We start from the raw sequence: 18,916 nt of genomic DNA, 5'->3' as shown, positions 1-18,916 counted from the left end.
CCGCATACCTCCAGCTTGTCTGTGCGCATATGTTTTTGTGCGGAGGTGCCGTTGGCCATGGCTGCCAGGCCGGTGGGACTCCCAGGAACCAGCAGGGGAGTACTGGGCAGCAGCTCAGGCATCAAGCCCATGCCTGGGCCCATGTGGCTCAGGTATGGACTGAATGCCATACTGGGACTCGTTGCCAGGGAGGGCGTCATTGGGAATGTTGTCTGAGGGATGGAGAGAACGACGGGGACCAGAAACAAAACATGTTATAGCTATGCGGTTAATTTGAATATTAAGGAAAACGGCTGGAGAATATAAGAAAGACTCAGGAAATTTCACATTTTTTAAAAAGGCTTAGTAGAACATCTATGATGTGCTGGAAGCTGGTCATTACTTTATATTAGCTGACTCCATTTTATAACTAACGTTAGATACTGTTAGCTACGATGCACCGGAGAACATGCATACAATCTTTCTTTTGGACTGTCCTTGAAAATCAGTCCAATCTTTCTTTGGACTGTCCTTGAAAATCAGTCCTTCACAAAGAAATTCACAGTCCAGCAGCAGAAAACAACTTAAATAAATCATTAATAGGCTTGTATAGACAAACGAGAGAGACGGGGACGGTCTGATTTTTGGGTGCACTATGTAGAATTCAGACCTTCCAACCTTGAAGACAGTTTACCACCTTGTGCAGAAAAAAATGTCAGCTTGTGTGTATGTTCGTGCATATAAAATCATATATCTCATCTAATTCCGCCCCAGGGCCTGTTTAACACTATGTATTTGGTGCCTCGCTAACTCAGCTGATCTTTCCACAGACACGACAGTCCATTTACCTCTGAAATGGAGTTAAAAAAATAGTCTTCCCGGGAGGAAACAGCGGAAGTGAGCCGTGAGAGTGAGTATCGCTGTCGATTGTGGATCTTGTCTCTCGCTATGAAATTAAACACACAATGCAATAACAACACAAAAACGATCCCCAGTTGCAAATATTTGTTATGTAGGTGGGTGAAGGCAGGGGGAAGGAATCCAGAGCTAAGACTGGTCAAACTCTTCCTCTTCCTTTTTTAGTTTTTCATCACGCTTTGTGGTGTATTGCTGCTGCCTGCCGGTCAAATTCATAAGGCGTCACCAGCTTTTTGTGTACTTTAGAGTGACAAAACACACCAGTGTACTCTGATGTCATAATGCTGAGCAAAACTGTGTAAGGAGTGGTCAGGTCTGAGAACGACATATGTTCAGAGTTTGCCACTAGGAGGCTGTTTTCACGTTCATCTGCTGAAGCATCACACTTTCTCTGTGCTCATTGATGATCTGATTATAAGAGGCGGGGCTATGAGCAGGATTTGTGACATCACAAATAGTTTGGAATCCAATCCTGGTCCAATTTTCAGCGTACAGTGTACGTGTGATGTGGAAACTTGAAGCCTCCATTGCACACACACTGAGAATGAACTTCACGGTAAAGTAGGAGAAGGTGCCATTTAAAGAATCTGAATTAAAGAACAGAAAATCTGTTCTCTGTAAAAAGCATGTCTTACACACATTAGATCATTTTGCCCTACATATCTTTAAATATAGCTTTAAAAACAACTGCCCCCTCGAAGCCGAGCAGAACATCCCTGACAGAACGCAGAGAGCAGCTTAAGAATTTAGAAAAAAATAAATGACATTTCTTCAAACATTCATAGAGACGTTGTAGTTTATGTGTGGGCTGCTCACTATGGGCTGCAACTGCGCTCCAGGCAGCATGAACTGCATCTGTTGAGCCAACATGGCCGCGGCGGCCTTCTGCTGGATCAGGTTGTTCCTCCCGTTGATCTCCAGCTGGGTTTTGAGGTGCGGAGGTGGGTGCAGGTATTTACAGTTCTCACGCGTGCAGCGCCCCTGAGGAGGAGAGAGGAGGGAGGAGAGGTCACACTCTACCACAACTCTTACTAAAGGTAAAACAAGTCATAATACAGAGAGAGATGAGAATAATGTCAAAAAGAGGCCAAACAGATCAGGGACCAACAAACATTACCGCAGCAACAGATCTATGTTTAGTTGAACTCATCCCTGTAATCAGGCACAAGTTGTTAAACCAAACATCTAGAATCAGGCGTGTTTACAGTGCAGCAGAGCAGCACTACGTACAGTAAACTCTGCTGAAATAAAGTACTAATGAAGTCCCAGAAGACTGCATCTTGGAACATTCATGAGAGATGTGCAACCACAAATACTCATCATTAAAAGTACACTGTGCCGAAATCACCAACAAAACACTGATTTAAAACATTAAAATGGCCGTCAGTCGAAGTCGTGTCTATCTCTGAAAGCTATGTGAAGTGACAGGTGAAGTGTTTTCAAGCCAGCTTTGGATTTTTCCACGGAGGCACAGAAGCCAAATAACTTCGGCGACAAGAGATAAACCTCCAGAATGAAAACACATGCCCGACTCTCACCCACCCGTGTGACAGAGTCTGTATCTCTACCTGCTGGTTCTCAGTCCAATAAATGAGCTCAATGACAAAAGTGAATATTTCAAAGATGCACATGTACTTGTTTTGTTATATAACTTAATTATACAGTGAAGCATGTTAAAAAAAACTGAAAAGCATTTGTACCAAAACTTTTACAAACATCCTCAACACTGTCAGCGGTGTTATAAAAGGAGGAACACCACAATCTAAGAATACTTTGTTACAGGTAAAAGTCCTGCATTTAAATTCTAAATCAAGGAAAACTATGTTTATTATCAGAAGAATGAACTCAAAGTACCCAAAGCAGAGTTCCAGTGTGTGATATACAAACATATACTATGTTATTCCATGAGATACAGGCAGCATTTTACTGTTGTAGCCAGTCGAGGTGGAGTTAATTCAAACTATCTTAAATGCAGCTGTAAAAATATATAAATATATAAGCTCATCATGTGTTTTGTAGGCAAAATATGAGTATGTCTAAAAATGTTTGATTTGTGCGCCGACATGGTTTTTATCCACTGTCCCTCTCACGTGTCATTCTTCATCCTTGAAGAGAGTCCAGACTCCCTGAACAATAACGAGCTAATGGACGACAACGACCAAGAATTAAACTCCTGCCAGCCGATACGATGATACAATAATCTGTGTGATGTATGACATACTGTATAAACCTGAGCACATGTACTGTTCTTTGTACCAAGATCCTCTCTGTGAAACACATCTGTGTTTGTATTGAACTCGTACATTCAAGTTGGTACAACTGAGGCTCTTTAAGTTTATTCTTCTATTCATTAAAGTGAAGATTGATAAGAAGCACAAGGTTTTTCTTTTTTCAACAGTGACTAAAAAGCTGGAAATTTCTAACAAATGTGGTGAAGTAAAAAGTCAAATCTAACAAATCTGTAGTTAAAGGTTAAAATGTACCCAAAAATGAAAATTCTGTCATTATCTATTCAATCATGTGAAGTTTCATAGTCCACAAAACATTCTGGAGCTTTTCAGCAGAACAGCGTTCTCCTACACAACAGAAGCCGAAGGCGACGTTAAACTTCAACTTTTCATGATTATTCATGAATGACTGCAGCACGTTGGCTGAGCAGCCAGTATTCTAATGTCGGGCTTATGTGCATAGTCAAAGCGTTTCTATTTGTCTTGTATGCAAAGCTTCACTCAGCGCATACAGGCTGAAACAATGACGGCAGACAGATTGCATTACGGTAACCAAAGTCGACACGTATTTGAGCAAAGCCCTTTATGATACGTGAATAAAATGCATGAATTGGTTATAAAAAATCATTTCAAGAGGGCAAGAGGCTCGACGGTATTTGGGGATATAAACTAAACGGATTATTGGATGGAAGTTGAAGAAAGTAGAAGCTTTAGTTTTAACCCCTCCGACGAACCTATAACGCTCTGAATTCCCCTAAATATTACAGCATCAGTAATTAATCTTGTGATGAACGCAACATGTAACATACAAAGGAAACCACGGACCTAAAACAATCGTTTCAATTAGCTAACAGTAAGTGAAGTGTTATAATTCTGTATTTCAGTCAGGTACAGCAGCTTCTGCCACAAACCATTTTCATCATTCTTTATGCTCATTTCTACTTGTCATCTTTGGCTTCTTGACAAACCCCTAAATCAGATTTTGAGCCATTTATCTAAAAGCAATTCGTTTTGCCCCAGAACGTCATTAAAGCAGTGTCCTTCCTCGCCGCCTGAGCCTGTGAGGAAGGTGAAGATGGTGCTGCAGGAGCACTGCAGGTCAACACACACTGCAACATAAAACTGCAGTCCCCATTAAACCCCTGGGCCGCCAGCAGCTGTCTGCGCCTGCAGATGAGCTGTTAACCCCCTAAACTACCTCTGCCACGCATCAGCGACGCACTCTGTCATCAACCACACCCACGCAAACCAGCTCCCATTACGTGAACGCGAGCTGCTGACAGAGAGAGCGCCGGAAAAGTCTGAAGACAAGCTGACGTCATTGTGCAGAGACTCTGACGGTGATGGATGATGTCACGCCGAGAAAAGGACACATGAAAAATGGATTCGCAGCAGGAGAACCGTATGGGACAGGAGCTAACCGCAGTGTCTCCTATGGCGGCGTCCATGAGAGACTCACATCAGACAAAAGGGCATACCAGCAGACATGTAGCAGCCTGAAAAACGGTCAGGATGGTTCACAGGCATACACTGACACTCTCGCCTACTGCTGGAGATGCGGGCGAGGTTTGCGTCAGCGAGCTGTGTGTTTAGGGATGAGTGTGTCATGAGGAGTGAATCCCATGAGCCCAGCGAGCCTGCTGAGGCTCAGAGGGGAGAGACGTGTAGCCATTAATGAGCCTAATGATGCACCTCGTACAACGACGTACCTCAAAGTATAAAACCCAAAAGCAAATGAATGTCTGAATTTTAGCAGCATGAGCGTCGACGACGCCGTAATAAAAAGCTGTAAAAATCTGGTGAGAGAGATGGAGGCCGTCGAAAAGTGGCGTTGAGGAGAGTACTGGGTCAGGAATCTCCTTTTGGTAGCCATGGCAACACACTACGCAACACAGAGAAAGTCCCTGTTAGTACAGCGGTGAGCTGTTGATGCATTCAGAGACAGAACGAGAGAGCGATGATAGAAAAGACCGCACACTAGACATTTTTAGTGGTGTATTATTTTCCATATTTAATAAAGGACAGACTCGATGTTTCTCCTCAGGTCGAGCATCAGCAGGCTCAAGTCTGACCTCATTTAAATGATATGCAGCTGAAACAATTAGAGGAAGTCTCAATGAACTGGCCATGATTTGGGTAAGTATTTATTCTAGCCATGCAAGAGTCAGTCTTTCCAATACATAAGCTCACTGAGAACTATCTCGACAGCTATTGGATGGGTTTAAGGAATTTTTACTGCCAATTAAACTGTTGATTTTTTTTTTTAACTTGATTAGTGGTTCGGTCTATAAATAATCCAAAAATGTCATGAAAATAGAAACATACTGATCAGTGTTTCCTAAAGCACAACATGACTTGCTAAAACATCTTGTTTTGATATTACGTTTACTGTCACTGAGGATAAAAGCAGGAAATATTCAGAGAATTTAGACTTTTTCTCTAAAAAGAAATATCTCAGAGTGTTTATCTGATTATCAAAGTAGTTGACGACTAATCGATTAATCGTTGCAGCGCTACAGTAGATTACCCAGAGGATGAATCCTACTGACTTTTCATCTTTTCATGAAGCCGACATTTTGGGTTTTCGGTGAAATATCTGTCATTGAACGGCTTGGCATGAAATTTGGAGCAGACATCAGGTGCTCACACACTAAATCATAAACACATTTAAAATCCACTCACTTCTCATTTAGCAATATCATCAGGTCAAAATTTTGATTTCTTTAATACGAACTACAGTCCTACAGTGATGTCACCCAAAAAACTGACACTGCGGTTGAATCTAGCAAATGTCGGGCAGATGTGATGCTCACACTAATCATTGTAGATGACAGCAGCACTCGCGCTAACAAGGTAAAAAGAACCAGGCGGTGAGCCTTTTCCCTCCCTCCCTCCCTCCCTCCCCTGCAGCAGGTTCAGACCGACCGGACGGAGCTAATGGGGGAGCAACATTGAATGACAGTGGTCGGCTCGGACCGGGCTGGAGATGCCAGATATGGGAGGGACGATGAGGAGGGAGGCCATTAGCAGATAAATCCATAAAATTAACAAAGAAGGGAGGGGTGGGCGGGGAGCGGGAGGAAGGAGCGATGCTGTCGAGCGGCGGCTGTGTTGGGGACAGAGCGAAGTGCTTCTTTGTTTTTTCTGGTCAGTCGACCAAAAACAACGGCTGTCAGCTGAGTATAATCCTGAACAACAATGGGGACAGAAACACTGTAGTGAAGAGGTGGTTGTTGACACGCTGTGCCGGCTGCTGCAGCTCCCGATAAAGAAACGCAGCTTTGACCTTCAACTGTCACCAACTTCGGTTCGCTCTTAAGCCAACAACGTGACCTCCGGGCTTCAAACAACCAAACATGGCCTTTAATTCGCTGCCTTTGGTCCAAAGCTGCTCGCCTCTTTCTCCCATCAATACATCCAGCACAGAGCCAGGCTGTTGCTCTGTGCTAAAAACAGCCGTGCCACTCAGGAAGATCAAACTATCCAATGGGTACGCACTCCTGTGCTGTTGCTAGGCCCCCCTCTCTGTTTCTCTCTCTCCCTCGTTCTCTCTCTCTCTCCCTCGCCATCTCTCCCTCCTGCTCTGGAGGACATAACACAGAAAAATGGCTGAATAATAAATTCTAACTCAATAAACGAGGAGACAGCAGCTGCACTCAGACAGAAAGCCCCTTGTCTGGGTCTCACTCCTTCCCTGGAAGAAAGCTGCTCGGGCGAAACCCACGGCACACACGCCGACACAGCAACAGTCCATCCTCTATTTTTTGCGCAATTGTCGATTGATAGACGGAGCTCTTCTAAAATACTGTAGAGCATCATCACTTCTTAGACTGTTAGTGTTTCCACTGTGGAGAGCAGAGCTGGTGTTGTGGGTGTGAGAGCAGCACATCACCGACGGACGGTCAGCAAAGTGGCTTTACGAGAAATCGCGATGACAAATATCTCCTGACAGCGTTATTAATTATAAATGTTTAGGTAAGAGCTGCAGAAGTAAGTCGATCAAAAGAAAATGAACTGACAACTACTTTGATAATCAGTTAATCGTTTCAGTCATTGTTTCGAGCAAAAGTCTCCAAAAGGTTTTGGACAAAAGAAGGAAACTGAAGACGAAACTTTGGGCTCTGGGAAATTATGATGAGCTTAAATCGCAGTCTTTTAACACTTTACAGACTAAATGATTAATTGATTTATCATGAAAATAATCAGCCGATTCATTGATAATAAAAATAGCCATTAGCTGCAGAGTTCAGAGTTTAGATATAAGAATCGTGTGTCAATTTTTGATGGTCTATATTCAGGGGAAGGTAATAAAAGAATTCATACCCACTAAAGATCATGTCTAGAAAACAGACATGATAACCAGACATCTTTGACACAAGTGTGATTTCAGTTCTAAATAGGGATGTTAATGATCAATTGATTAATCGCTGTTAAGAATTTAAAAGACATTCCATACAGACTGATATCAATATTTGAGCCATTTTGTTGCCTCAGTTTATGTTGCATTTTGTTATTGATCAGCCACTCAAGCTTTTATTTTGTATTATTTAGTTGAGTGTCATTCAAGTAACCTGGTATTTACTTTATCTGTTCTTTTTACTCCTGACTTCCTGGTTAAAACACTTCTGTACTTTTGTCAGATATATTTCGTATATCATTTAATACTGATATCGATTGTTAAAGCAGCTGACTATCGAATAAAGAAAACGATCTTTGCTCACTCAAAATTAATGCTGAAGTATAGGTAAGGAGGGCACCAACAGTGAGAAACAGGCTTATTCAATTTGAGCATGTTTCAAGACAGGCAGCAGCCATATACCTGTTTCAAGGTGAACACTGGCGGTTATCATCGCGTGTTGCTCATCTAACATGTTTAAATCTACAATGTCATATCGGTCAGGACATCATGTTTGTAAAATCATAATAAAGAGTTTTTTTCAACCCAAAAAATTTTCTGTTTTCATTATCTGAACTTGAACTCGACATTAGAAATGGTACATCGGTAATTTCTCCGGTGTCTACATTCATATTTTTGCTTTTTGAGATGCCATTTCCAAGATTATCAGTAAAATATGAACAATCTAAGCTACAAGTGTAATTCATTAAACCAACATGACATATAAAATTATTGAAACTGTGCCATAAACATCGACCTGCTTCTCCAGTCCTCTGCACCACGAAGGGTTGTCCCCGTGTTTTGCACTGCATTTAATGTAACATGATGATGTCATCACAGGCATACAACGCGATGAGGTAAAGGACAGAAGACTTTCTGAGAGTAAAAGCTGAATTTTTTTTGTTATAGATTAATTTAAACAGAACCGATTAAGGGTCATTATAACTGATGACTATGGTAGTAAATATGTTATATCTTGCAACTGCGATTTTTTTTATACGGTTGTCAGTTTCATGTTTGTGTGAGTCAGTAGGAGGAAAAAGAGAGAGGACTGCAAACACGTTAGCTTTGCTGTGGAGGCGATTACATCAATTACAAGCACGTGACGCACCACTCGTCGTCTTTTATCCCTCTCATAAACCATGAGATGAAATCTGCCCACCGGCAGAGACTTTTTTCTGTACTATTTATTTAGTGGTAACATTTCCTTTCATGCGTCTAGTTGGGTGACATCATCGCAGTCAATGTTGAAAAAATCAATAAGCAAAACTGCTTTATGATAAATGATTGTAAGTGATTTTTAGATTAATGTAGCAAAGTGCTTGGATTGGGCATTATGGTGGCCTATAGGATCCATACCATGTAACCGCAATGTTAGAAGCTCTAATCAGCACTCACTCTCTAAGAAATCTGACCTTTTTATGTTATTACGGACAACAAACATGATCATAACTCATCAATAAAGTAGTTGATCACTTTGGACTCCATGATGACAGGCCAAAAATTCAATTTTCAGCTTGTATTCTCGAGTCTTTTAAAGATCATTCTGCGAGAAATCGGACAATTTTTAATCATTAATCAGATGTCAAATGTTCTGACCGTGGTTCACGCTACTAACAACTCGAAACACAATCACGAGGACAGAAAAATAATAATGATAAACGTCCTCTGAGACAACCTCTGCAGTCCCTGACTCACAAGGACGTACGGATGAAATTAGAAAAAAGTCGGACAAAAATAGCTTAAAAAAAAAAAAAAAAGTGGGGGTAGAAAGGGTGGATCAACTGACCGACTGACATAGTTTTCAAGGTTTCCAGGAAATTCACTCTGACTCATCCCCTCTCCTCAACAATGTAGTCTGTAGACGATCTGAACAATCATCACACTGATTACATTTGTGGCATTCGCTGTGTGCAATAAGGTCGGTCCACGTCACCTGAAACAAAGATCCCCTCTGCTATAAAACAGAACAGTATACACAATATGTTTGTGTGTGTCTGTGTCACGTTATAAGTTCACTACTATACAGAGCCTTCAGCTCACTGTGTCTAAACAAACAAGATGCAGTATGGCAGGACCTGATGGGTGTCCTCTCTGTTGCGTTGTTACCTTGAGAGAGTCGAAGCAGGCGATGACTCGGCCATTCTCCACATGGCAGCTCCGGGAGGGGTGGGCAAACTTGCACTCGGCATCAGACCGCGAGCAGGTGCCTCTCTGAAACTCACGACACACTTCCAGGGTCAGCCATTTGGTGTCCCGTCCCATGGTCATGTTGACGGCCATTGGAGTCGAACACACTGAGCGGCGGCGGGGACGGATGGACGGAAAACTGTCTGATGGGAGCAAAGGGGTGACTAATAGTGATGCAAAGAAAAAAAAAAAAGTCCCCGGCAAAAAACACAGAGAAAAACAGAAGCAAAAATATTTTTCCTCAGCGCAGAAAAAGGGCAGCGAGTCCGTTTTGGTTGGTGTATTTTAGGGGGCTGTTTATTAGTTCTTCCTGGGAAAAGTGGCAGCTGAAGTTTCACTGGGGTGAGATAGAGGGAGGGCTGACTGTGAGCAGAGTCCAGCTCTGCCTCAAAGGAGAAAAAAAAGAGCAACTACTCTTGGGGACATCACTCTGGCATGCTTGGATATGTCACCGAGCGTCTGTGCCTTCACCTGAATCGACTGACGCCCACCGCAAGTTACTGTTACATTCACGTCAACATGGCCGAGCCTGGGGTGGACGCTGTGAGTGGAACAAAAAGCAGAACCTTATAGGGATGGTGTCCTTGCCCTGATGAAGCGAGGTGGCGGCTCAGCTCAGGGTATGTGAGGACTGCAGCTCGGCAACGTGGGATGGATGACTCTGTGGCTGTCAGGATAAAATACAGCCTCCATTCAAGGCCAAACGAACAGCGAGCCCCGTCCTGCTCTCATCCAGCAGCAGACGACACCTCACAGTAGGCACTTTGGAGTTCCACTTCCTCCTCTTATTTCAGTCTCTTTCTCATCCCCCTCTCACCGTTGTCTGTTCTCCTGTTGTCATCCTCCTCACTGACCTCTCTTCTGCATGTCCTTGCTTGCTGTGAAAACAGAAAGGCAAACATTAGCACAAAGCATCCGCGAAACAGCAGCCGGTCGGAGAGAAAAACGTAAAGCTGCAACCTCGTGAAGATCTTGTTGTTTAAGCGGAGGGGTGATGAGGACCACGAGGCAGGAGGAGGGTGGAAGGGAAAGCGAGGACAAACAAATAGGGGAACAGAGCGATACGGGAGGGAGGGAGGCAGCAATGAACAGGAAAGGGCAAGCTATGTCTTGATTAAGTGATACAAGAGAGAGAGAGAGAGAGGAAGAGAGGGGATGGAGGGAGATTGCAGGCAGGACAGAGACGTCACTTCAGCTCCCCTGGTCTCCACGGAGCAGAAAGTAATTGACTAACTTGACATACACTGTGAAAAGGAGTGTCCTTGAGATCAGCACATGTGGTCGATGATTCCCAGACAGTTATTAATGTGAAGGGAAGAAGAAGTAGGAAAAAGAGAGACAGAGAGAGAGAGAGGGGGGGGGGCAGTTCTTCACAACTGCAGCTGCTGTGCTCAATGCGAGGCTCCAGCCAATCGGACAGACTTTTACAGGCACGCAGGGCACATCATCAGCCAATGACAGGGCACTTTCCACAGCGGCTCCTCCCTCCACAGAGCCCGTCCTTGTTCCTCCCAGGGTTTTTTCACTGGTACAGCACAGTCATGGCTGAGCCACATGCTAATATTCAAACTCTGAGCTGACTCCAACTAGCTCTGTCCTCTCGCAGGCACGGAGCAGTAAGTTATTCTTATTCAAACGCACCGCAGTGTGATGCAGCGAGGATGCACGCAGCCTGCTGTGCAGCTCAGTCTCGGGAAGCAGAGTGACGTGTCCGGACACTAACTGAATACAGATAACAATCAGTGAGGTGGCTCAATAAAGACACACACAGAGGAGAGACTACACCATATCTTCCCAGGGAAAGGCAAAGTTCAAACGGCATTTTTGGACTGAAGAGAAATGAAGGCTGTCCTGTATGAAACACAAGGGCATTAATGCACAAAGTGAATTAACAATAGGCGAGATGCAGGAAAGGAGGAGTACAAAAAAAAAAAAAAAATAGGAGGAGAGGGGGTTGGAGCAGATATTATCGGTCCCTGTGTCTGATGGCGGCAGACACAGACGGAGGAACCGACGGGGGGGAGAGTGTGAGGGAACGAGTGTGTGTGAGTGTGAGTGTGTGTGCGTATGCAGATAGACAGCCCAGAAGGAGAACACTGCAGTGGAGTGGGAGAAGGAGGGATAAGGGGGAGGTGGGAACTGAATTGATACACCCACCTTCAAACACAAGAACAAAGACACATCCCAGCCAAAAAAAAAGGACAGGCAGGATGAGGGATGAGCAGGTACAGCAACTGCTTTGCTTGCTTAACCATTATGCTTGTCTGTGCCTCCTCCTCTTCCTCCCAGCCTACCTACAGATCGATTGAAACTTTTCTCAGGGGTACAACACAAGCACTCCTCCTGCAGCTTTGCCTGTCCTGCATTCAGGTCCACATCAGTGTCAAGCGCCCTTGCTTACGCACACCCTGACGACGCAGCTCAGCAATCCCAACAAAACCCGCATCATCAAAATGCTCCTCAGCAACGCTCCACACTTCCTCGGCTCGCTCTCGCTCTCGCCACACCAGACACCAAATGGCGCACAGTTGCCATTAGAATCGTTCTTGGAAAGCTACACGGCAGAACTGGCTCTCCTCCAAAGCCATTCTGGTTTATACTGCACCCTGTACCTTCCAATATACACAGTAATGACCTTTCATTTACTGATACTGCTGCTGCTTTCCAGCTCTGTTACCAAGCCTTACCTTGCTAGCTTTCCCTCTGGACTCTATCAGGGCCTAAACACATACTGGAAGACAATGGGGCCAGTTAAAAATAGAGAAATCATGCCATGGCATAATGTGCAAGTAGTTAAAATGTGGCCTGCCTACTTAGGGGGGTTGTGTTTGTTACATGTTCACGAACAGACAGAACAGCCTGAGAGCTTTTAGTAAGCTAGCAGCTCTATCAATCAGACAAAATAGTAAATAAGTTTCATTAATGAGTTACTCAAAAATGAATGAAACCACTTTATCTTCCAGTGTAGAAATGTAAGAACATGGAAAAGTACAGGTGACAGTCTACACTCATGTTAGCAGCTCTGTGAAGCTGAAGCTTCAGCGCATTAGGCTAAATATTAAAGTCAGCATGATTAGCATGTTAGCTTAGTGTGTTGGCATTTGCGAACATTAACCAAAGAATTGGATAAATGATGATTTTGACCTGGTGACAATATTGGAAAAAACTGACTTGTGACATTTTGATTTTCTGCAATATATATTTGTAATGTGAAAAATTTAAGGCATTTTCACCACATAATGAATAATAGCACAAGCTACAAGCCACATGTGACTAGTAACCACACCCCCAGTCTCTGTTCGAGAAATAACATCGAACGTAAGAGGCTTTAAAAATTCTGGTATACTGCGAAATACATAGAGATTTATCTCAACTCATTTGGTAAAGGCTTGAACATGAAAGACTTTCAAAGTCAAAATGTAAAAGTTCCATGTAACAGCTTTAATATTTATCAAGAGCTGTGTTCTTAAAGTGTGACCTCCACTTGAATGCTGTCAAAGAAAACACAAAAAGACACATCAAAGATGTGAAAATCTGAGTTAATTGTCCTTACTTGACATTGTACGCATATGAATGTATGTACAAAATTTTACCCAGTAGCTGTTGAGCTATTCCAGTCAAAGTGAAGCAGCGGGCCGACAGACTGACATCGCCATCCATAAAGCCAATATTTCTCAGGTTGTATCAAAATACATGATTTAAGGTATCGACATATATCGATATATATATATATATATATATATATATATATATATATATATATATATATATATATATATATATATGTATATATATATATATGTCGATATCTTAAATTTCATCAAAAGCACAACAAATATCACAATGTTTTTGATCAAATACCTCGATAATGACAGTGCAACACTATTGTTGGCAATTCAATAAATATGAACTCAATGAGATTTTTGATAAATAATCATCAGTAATGTGGATATAAGTAAGTAAAAGAAGTATTAGGATAAGTAAACAAGTCCACAGGCCAACAGACACCACTTCACTCATCACTGTAATGCAGCCTTTAAAAACCAAAGTAATCTAAAAAAGAAGGAGGGGTCATTATGTCACCAAACCTTGCTTTGGGCGAGACTGTGGTGACAGTTATTGAAGTCAATGGGAGAAGCATAGAGAAACAGAATAAAACCCAATATATCTACATCATATGACTTCTGGTGACGTAATGACCTTTCCTTCTTTTTCAGGCTCCTTGTTTGAAACCAGGACAACACTTATGCCGGATCATGATAAAACCACATCCACAATCAAATACCATATATAGTGTCATATCACGACAGTGACATCATATCAATATATAGCTCAGCCCTCATAAAGCCAGAGTGCTAGCTTGTCTCAATAGCAGTCAGCCCATCAAGAGTTTTGATTGACTCCACTGTGTGAGTACATCGTGGAACTAATCTGCACATTCGCCAATGAATAGTTTACCAACAGCATAAGACCGATGTCACCACAAGAGTTAATCCCACAGTGCGTTGACATCCGTACGATGCAGAACTTAAGGGTTGAAGATAAAAACATACAGACATCTGAGTTTTTCAGATATGTCACAACCTTGAAAGCAACCCGACAAAGATAGCCACACTTACTTGAATTGTCTGCGTAAAGCAAAGTATGTACCTTTATTGGATGTTTTACGAGTTTCTTAGGAGATGGAGGTCTTTCCCTCTCCCTCTCTCTGCAGTACTGCACAACACGACCTACCACAGCTGAGCTTAAACATGAGGAGGCCAAAAGATACACGAGCATAAACACTGATCAAGAGCGCTGCTGGAAAGACAAGGGCCTGGTGCTACATGCTCGAGGCTGCATTATTGTGCAGTTGCTGCCCACACACCACAACTGTGTCAGCGTTGTCCCTCGCAACACCACAGACGAATGGGTTAAAGCTCTAGAGTAAAAAACAAAACATACATAAGAGAGCATGAAAATAAGCATTAGCTATGCTGCAAGGATAGTAAATAAACAAGTTTAACCTTCTAAAGTACAGAACATGGGCGCAACTGATGGTTGTTTTCAATGTCGCCTCATTTGCAGTTTGTTCATCATTTGAAATTTTCAAATTGCTTGTTTTGTCCAATCAAAAGATATGAAATGTGAGAGAATTTATGTGTGTTAAAACCACAAGCAGAAGAATCCTGAAGTGATTATTAAAACAGTTACTGGTTAATTTTTTTTTTATTAACTGATCTATAAATTGGCTATTTTGGCTCCAATAAACAGATGAACGATCAACTCTATTCCCACGTTGTAATCAGAAGTCTGTAACGAAGAGAAGAGAAATAATCTCATTTCACTGAACTTGTCCGACCTTTACAATGCAGCATAAACAATCATTTGCAGGGATGCGGCATGGAGAATAAATATAGAGCGTCCCAGTTATAACAGTCATTATGCTGCTGCCTGTCCTCCAGGTGTCTGCAGTTAGAAGAGGTGGCTCCAGCAGTCAGTAGGTGGGGGTCAACGTGTAGGTGGAACAGGATGGGGGGGGTATAAGGAGGACAGATGGGGGTGGCTGCTGTTGACTACGGCGCAGTGCGTCCCTCATCAAACACAGTGCACCAAAGGGCTACCGGCAGTGTAACCTTCACCGGAGCTCTGACGTCTGCATTATGGCTCGTGTGTAGGCTGGGTGCCACCTCGACAGACAGCCCTGCACCTTATCTGCTCACGCTAACAGATAGCCTTACACCAATACAACTGTGAAGAGCCAGGCGGGCATTCAGTGGAAGACAAGGTGACACAATAACACTTATAAAAAATTAATTAATTATCAATTAAATTATTGTTTGTGCTCTTACGAGTTTCCTTTTGCCTTCTGTCCTCTGCATAATCCCAGTCCAGGCAGGAGGATCTTTTTAAGAGACCGTATAATTTCTTGCCAGTGGTTGATGACAAATTTAAGTGGTTTGGAAACTTTAAAAATTGATGTAGTGATGCACCAGGTTTATATCTTTAATGTAAATGTAAATGTTATAGGTGTTGACGTTATAGAGCTAGAAAAGTCTGCAGTTTCTGAATAAAATGTATGAATAAAAATTTGCACATGAAAACGGTTGATGTGCTGAAGGAAGTTGACGTGCCAGCCGAAAAAGCAAATACTTTAGACATTAAATTGAAAGTTTAAGTTAAAGAAGTAAATGAAACTGAATTGTTTATTTAAGTGTGAGTGCTGATTGAGGTCAAAGATTCAGCTGTGCTTAAAGATATAATATGCAACATTTCTACATTAAAACACCACTAGACCTTTGCTATATATTTTGTTGAGTTGTTGCCTTGATTAGCCATAAATATCTGAGGTAACACTGCATTTAATTCAATCGCCTGTCGCTATAACTTAGCTTAAAGTAGTGTTTGATCATGACGCTGTTGTCTCTGTTTTTTGTTCGGATTGCTTAATGAAAATCTATTTCTGTGAATCAGGCAGAAACGTTCGTGGACAAGAAGGGCGGTTGTATTGAACTTCGATACCTTTATGGCACCGACCGAATTGCTTCAATACTATTGATTTTTCTGTCGCTTAGGAGTTAATCTCATCAGTGTCAGTGAACCAATGAGCATGCAGCATGCTTGTTGTGCCGAGATCTAATAGTGCTGGTGGTTGGCTGTCTCAAGGCATGCAGGATAAAAACAAGGTTACGTCAGGACGAGGCTCTCTTTTTAAATCAGATTTCATAACCTGTATACCAGGTCAACGTATTGTTAGCGGTTCTTTTAACGTCATTATATTTCAGAAGTGTTACATTTATATCTTAAAAGAACTAAAAATGGAAGTTACAAATACATTCATTACATCCAAATAATGTTTTTTGATGAACACAACAGTTATTAACCAGATAAAACTATCTATAAACATGAGTTGCAAATGTACACTTAACAACTGCTCAATAAATGGTTTATAAAGCATTTTACTGTTAGTTAACAGTGAAATAACTATTAACTCTAACCTAAATTAGCTAAAAATGTACCATTTATTAATGCTGGTTTGTTTTAAGTGTTAATGACGTATAAACTGAAGTGAAAGGGTCTTTTCTGAACAAGAAAATGGTTGTTCAGTAAATATGCAAAACAGGGAAATTAAAGTGTTTTCAGACAATACAGCAGGTTGACAGGGAGAACAAAAAGCTCATAAAAGTACCAAACTGTGTGTCACAGCCTGGGGAAAGCCAGTGAGGGATTTTAACAAGTATACGTTGGACACTTTGGCCCGTATCTGTTTGTCATTTTGGTTTCACAAGAGAATCGGAGAGTTTCCTGTGGGAGTTTTTATAGTTTTTATAAGCTGGAGTTTCCCTTTTTCCTAAAAGCTTGGTGAATTCCATTTTCCGAGACAAAAGTAGCTGTGTATCAAATACTGGATCTGTGAAAACAACCCTAAATGATCCGTGTGTAAACAGACGACTCTTTTTAGAGCAGTGAGGAGGACGATGGCCGAACAGGATAACGCCAATGAGCAGGTGATTGATTAAAAAGCACAAGGTGGGAGATCCATAAATCACAATGAGAGTGAAAGCCAGCAGCCTGGAGGGATGGAGCAAAGTAATTAGGTTAAGTATCAGTAATCCTTTCAGCTCATTAAAGCACCACAGTTCACCATTCAAACAAACATACTACAAGCCTATCCCATCATACCGGACAACACGGTCCACACGAAGCATGAGAAACTTGGAATGATGCAGATTAGCATTAAAGTTTCGGCTCAGAAACTAGATTTGATAAACCTGTAGGCCCTGGAGCTCTTATTCTCCTCGCCCTAATGCTGGTTTCACATCCTTGTAGGGACACAATGAAAGTTAACTGAGTGGGGAAACTGCAGCTATTATAGCTGAATCAATAACATATTGTTGACATTACATTTTTGAGTAGTTATTGCTGGTGGAGCGTCGGCGAATGGTTTTATTTGCACAATAAAAGATGGAGCATCAGAGGCAGCTAACGTGACGGTGCGTGTGGGGAAATGAAAACAGGTTGCGTGGGAAAAGTGGCTGTTTGCCTGCTTGTGTCTGTCCTTTTATCAGTGTTTATATTAGGCCAAAAAAAAAAAAACTTGCTAGACTGGTGCATAGTCCACAGAACATAGGGAACGTGGACTTGTCTTGACAGGCTCTACTATTAAACGAGCAAAGACGATGGTGTAACATCAAATGGAAGTGTGTACTGTGTGTGTAGGCAATGAGCGACAACACAGTATGCCATGGTGGCATGAGTGTGTGACCCCTTAAAGGGTAAACAAGGACAAGTCTCCCTGCACTGCATGCATGCATGGAGGCTGCAGAAAACCAGGAAGCAGCCTGCAGGAACTCTCACCTCTGCCAACTGTACTAGAATAAAACACAGGGAAGAGAAATCCTCAGAAAGTAAGACCACATTGATTTTCTTTGCTCTCCACTCTCTCATGACAACAACAACAACAACCAACTTGCACTTGAAACGCTGGCGCTGAGCAGACTTCCAGCACAAACCCTGCATGTTGCACTCAGCCAAACCCTTATGTGCAGATCCCACATTACAGCATGATTATCTGTCTCCATGCAGAGCAGCTCTACAGAGCATTATTCAATGTGTGTGTTATTATATGGTTACTGCTGCGCCTGTGTGTGACACCACAATCACGCCCGTGTTTGACAATAACAAAGCAGCCATGAGCTTCCACGCAACAGGCATTTTCAAATGACTGCAGCATGGATTAAATATAAAACCAGGCAGCTTTCATATTGCTGCAAAACTCAACTGCGCCAGACGAGCTGAGCCTCTTACCTGTTTCTGGTCCAAGACTCTGGCGTCCTTCCCTCTGAATGAACGTCGGTTAAAATGTTAATTTTTATGGTTATGTTCCCCACACAGAGGCGTTTCTTCAGGGGCTGGCACACAGCCAGTTATCACCTGGAAGTGAAAGACTGATAAGAAAAAAAAAAAGCGCGTTATCGACAGCTAGACATAATGAAGTCGACGCGAAAAAAAACGTGTCGCCGCCGCGGAGTGAGAGAAGGACAGACGGAAAGAAAGAAGCGGGGGGTTCGGCTGGCAGCTGAAATGTTCGCTGCAACTACATTTGCTCGGCTGCAACACAGACTGGAGACACAGCAGAATAACAGATTTGAAAGAAAAAAAATCAGAGGGAGGGCAAAATGGTGAGGGAGGAGTTGGGAGAGAGAGATAGGGAGACAGAGAGAGA

At 42.4% G+C, this 18,916-nt stretch overlaps 1 protein-coding gene across 7 annotated transcripts in view; it reads right to left on the bottom strand.

Annotated features, from left to right (window-relative positions):
- mbnl3 (muscleblind-like splicing regulator 3) overlaps nucleotides 1-18,916 on the bottom strand; it is a 36,256-nt gene extending 17,340 nt beyond the window's left edge. For 3 of the 7 annotated variants that reach the window (XR_003981433.1, XM_030396206.1, XM_030396205.1), the window contains exons 1-4: nucleotides 18,499-18,915; nucleotides 9,631-10,589; nucleotides 1,714-1,878; nucleotides 9-212 (exon numbers count right to left, since the gene is read on the bottom strand). Coding sequence is in view for 6 of the 7 variants with exons in the window: in XM_030396206.1 (XP_030252066.1) it covers nucleotides 9-212; nucleotides 1,714-1,878; nucleotides 9,631-9,804 (543 nt within the window). In the remaining variant the exon portion in view is untranslated. The other 4 variants (XM_030396201.1, XM_030396204.1, XM_030396203.1 and 1 more) reach the window with 4 other exon arrangements.

Source organism: Sparus aurata, chromosome 18 (assembly GCF_900880675.1).
Source record: "Sparus aurata chromosome 18, fSpaAur1.1, whole genome shotgun sequence".
NCBI lineage: Eukaryota > Metazoa > Chordata > Actinopteri > Spariformes > Sparidae > Sparus > Sparus aurata.
The sequence above is the reverse complement of the archived record's forward strand: the minus strand, read 5'-3'. Positions and strand labels throughout refer to the sequence as shown.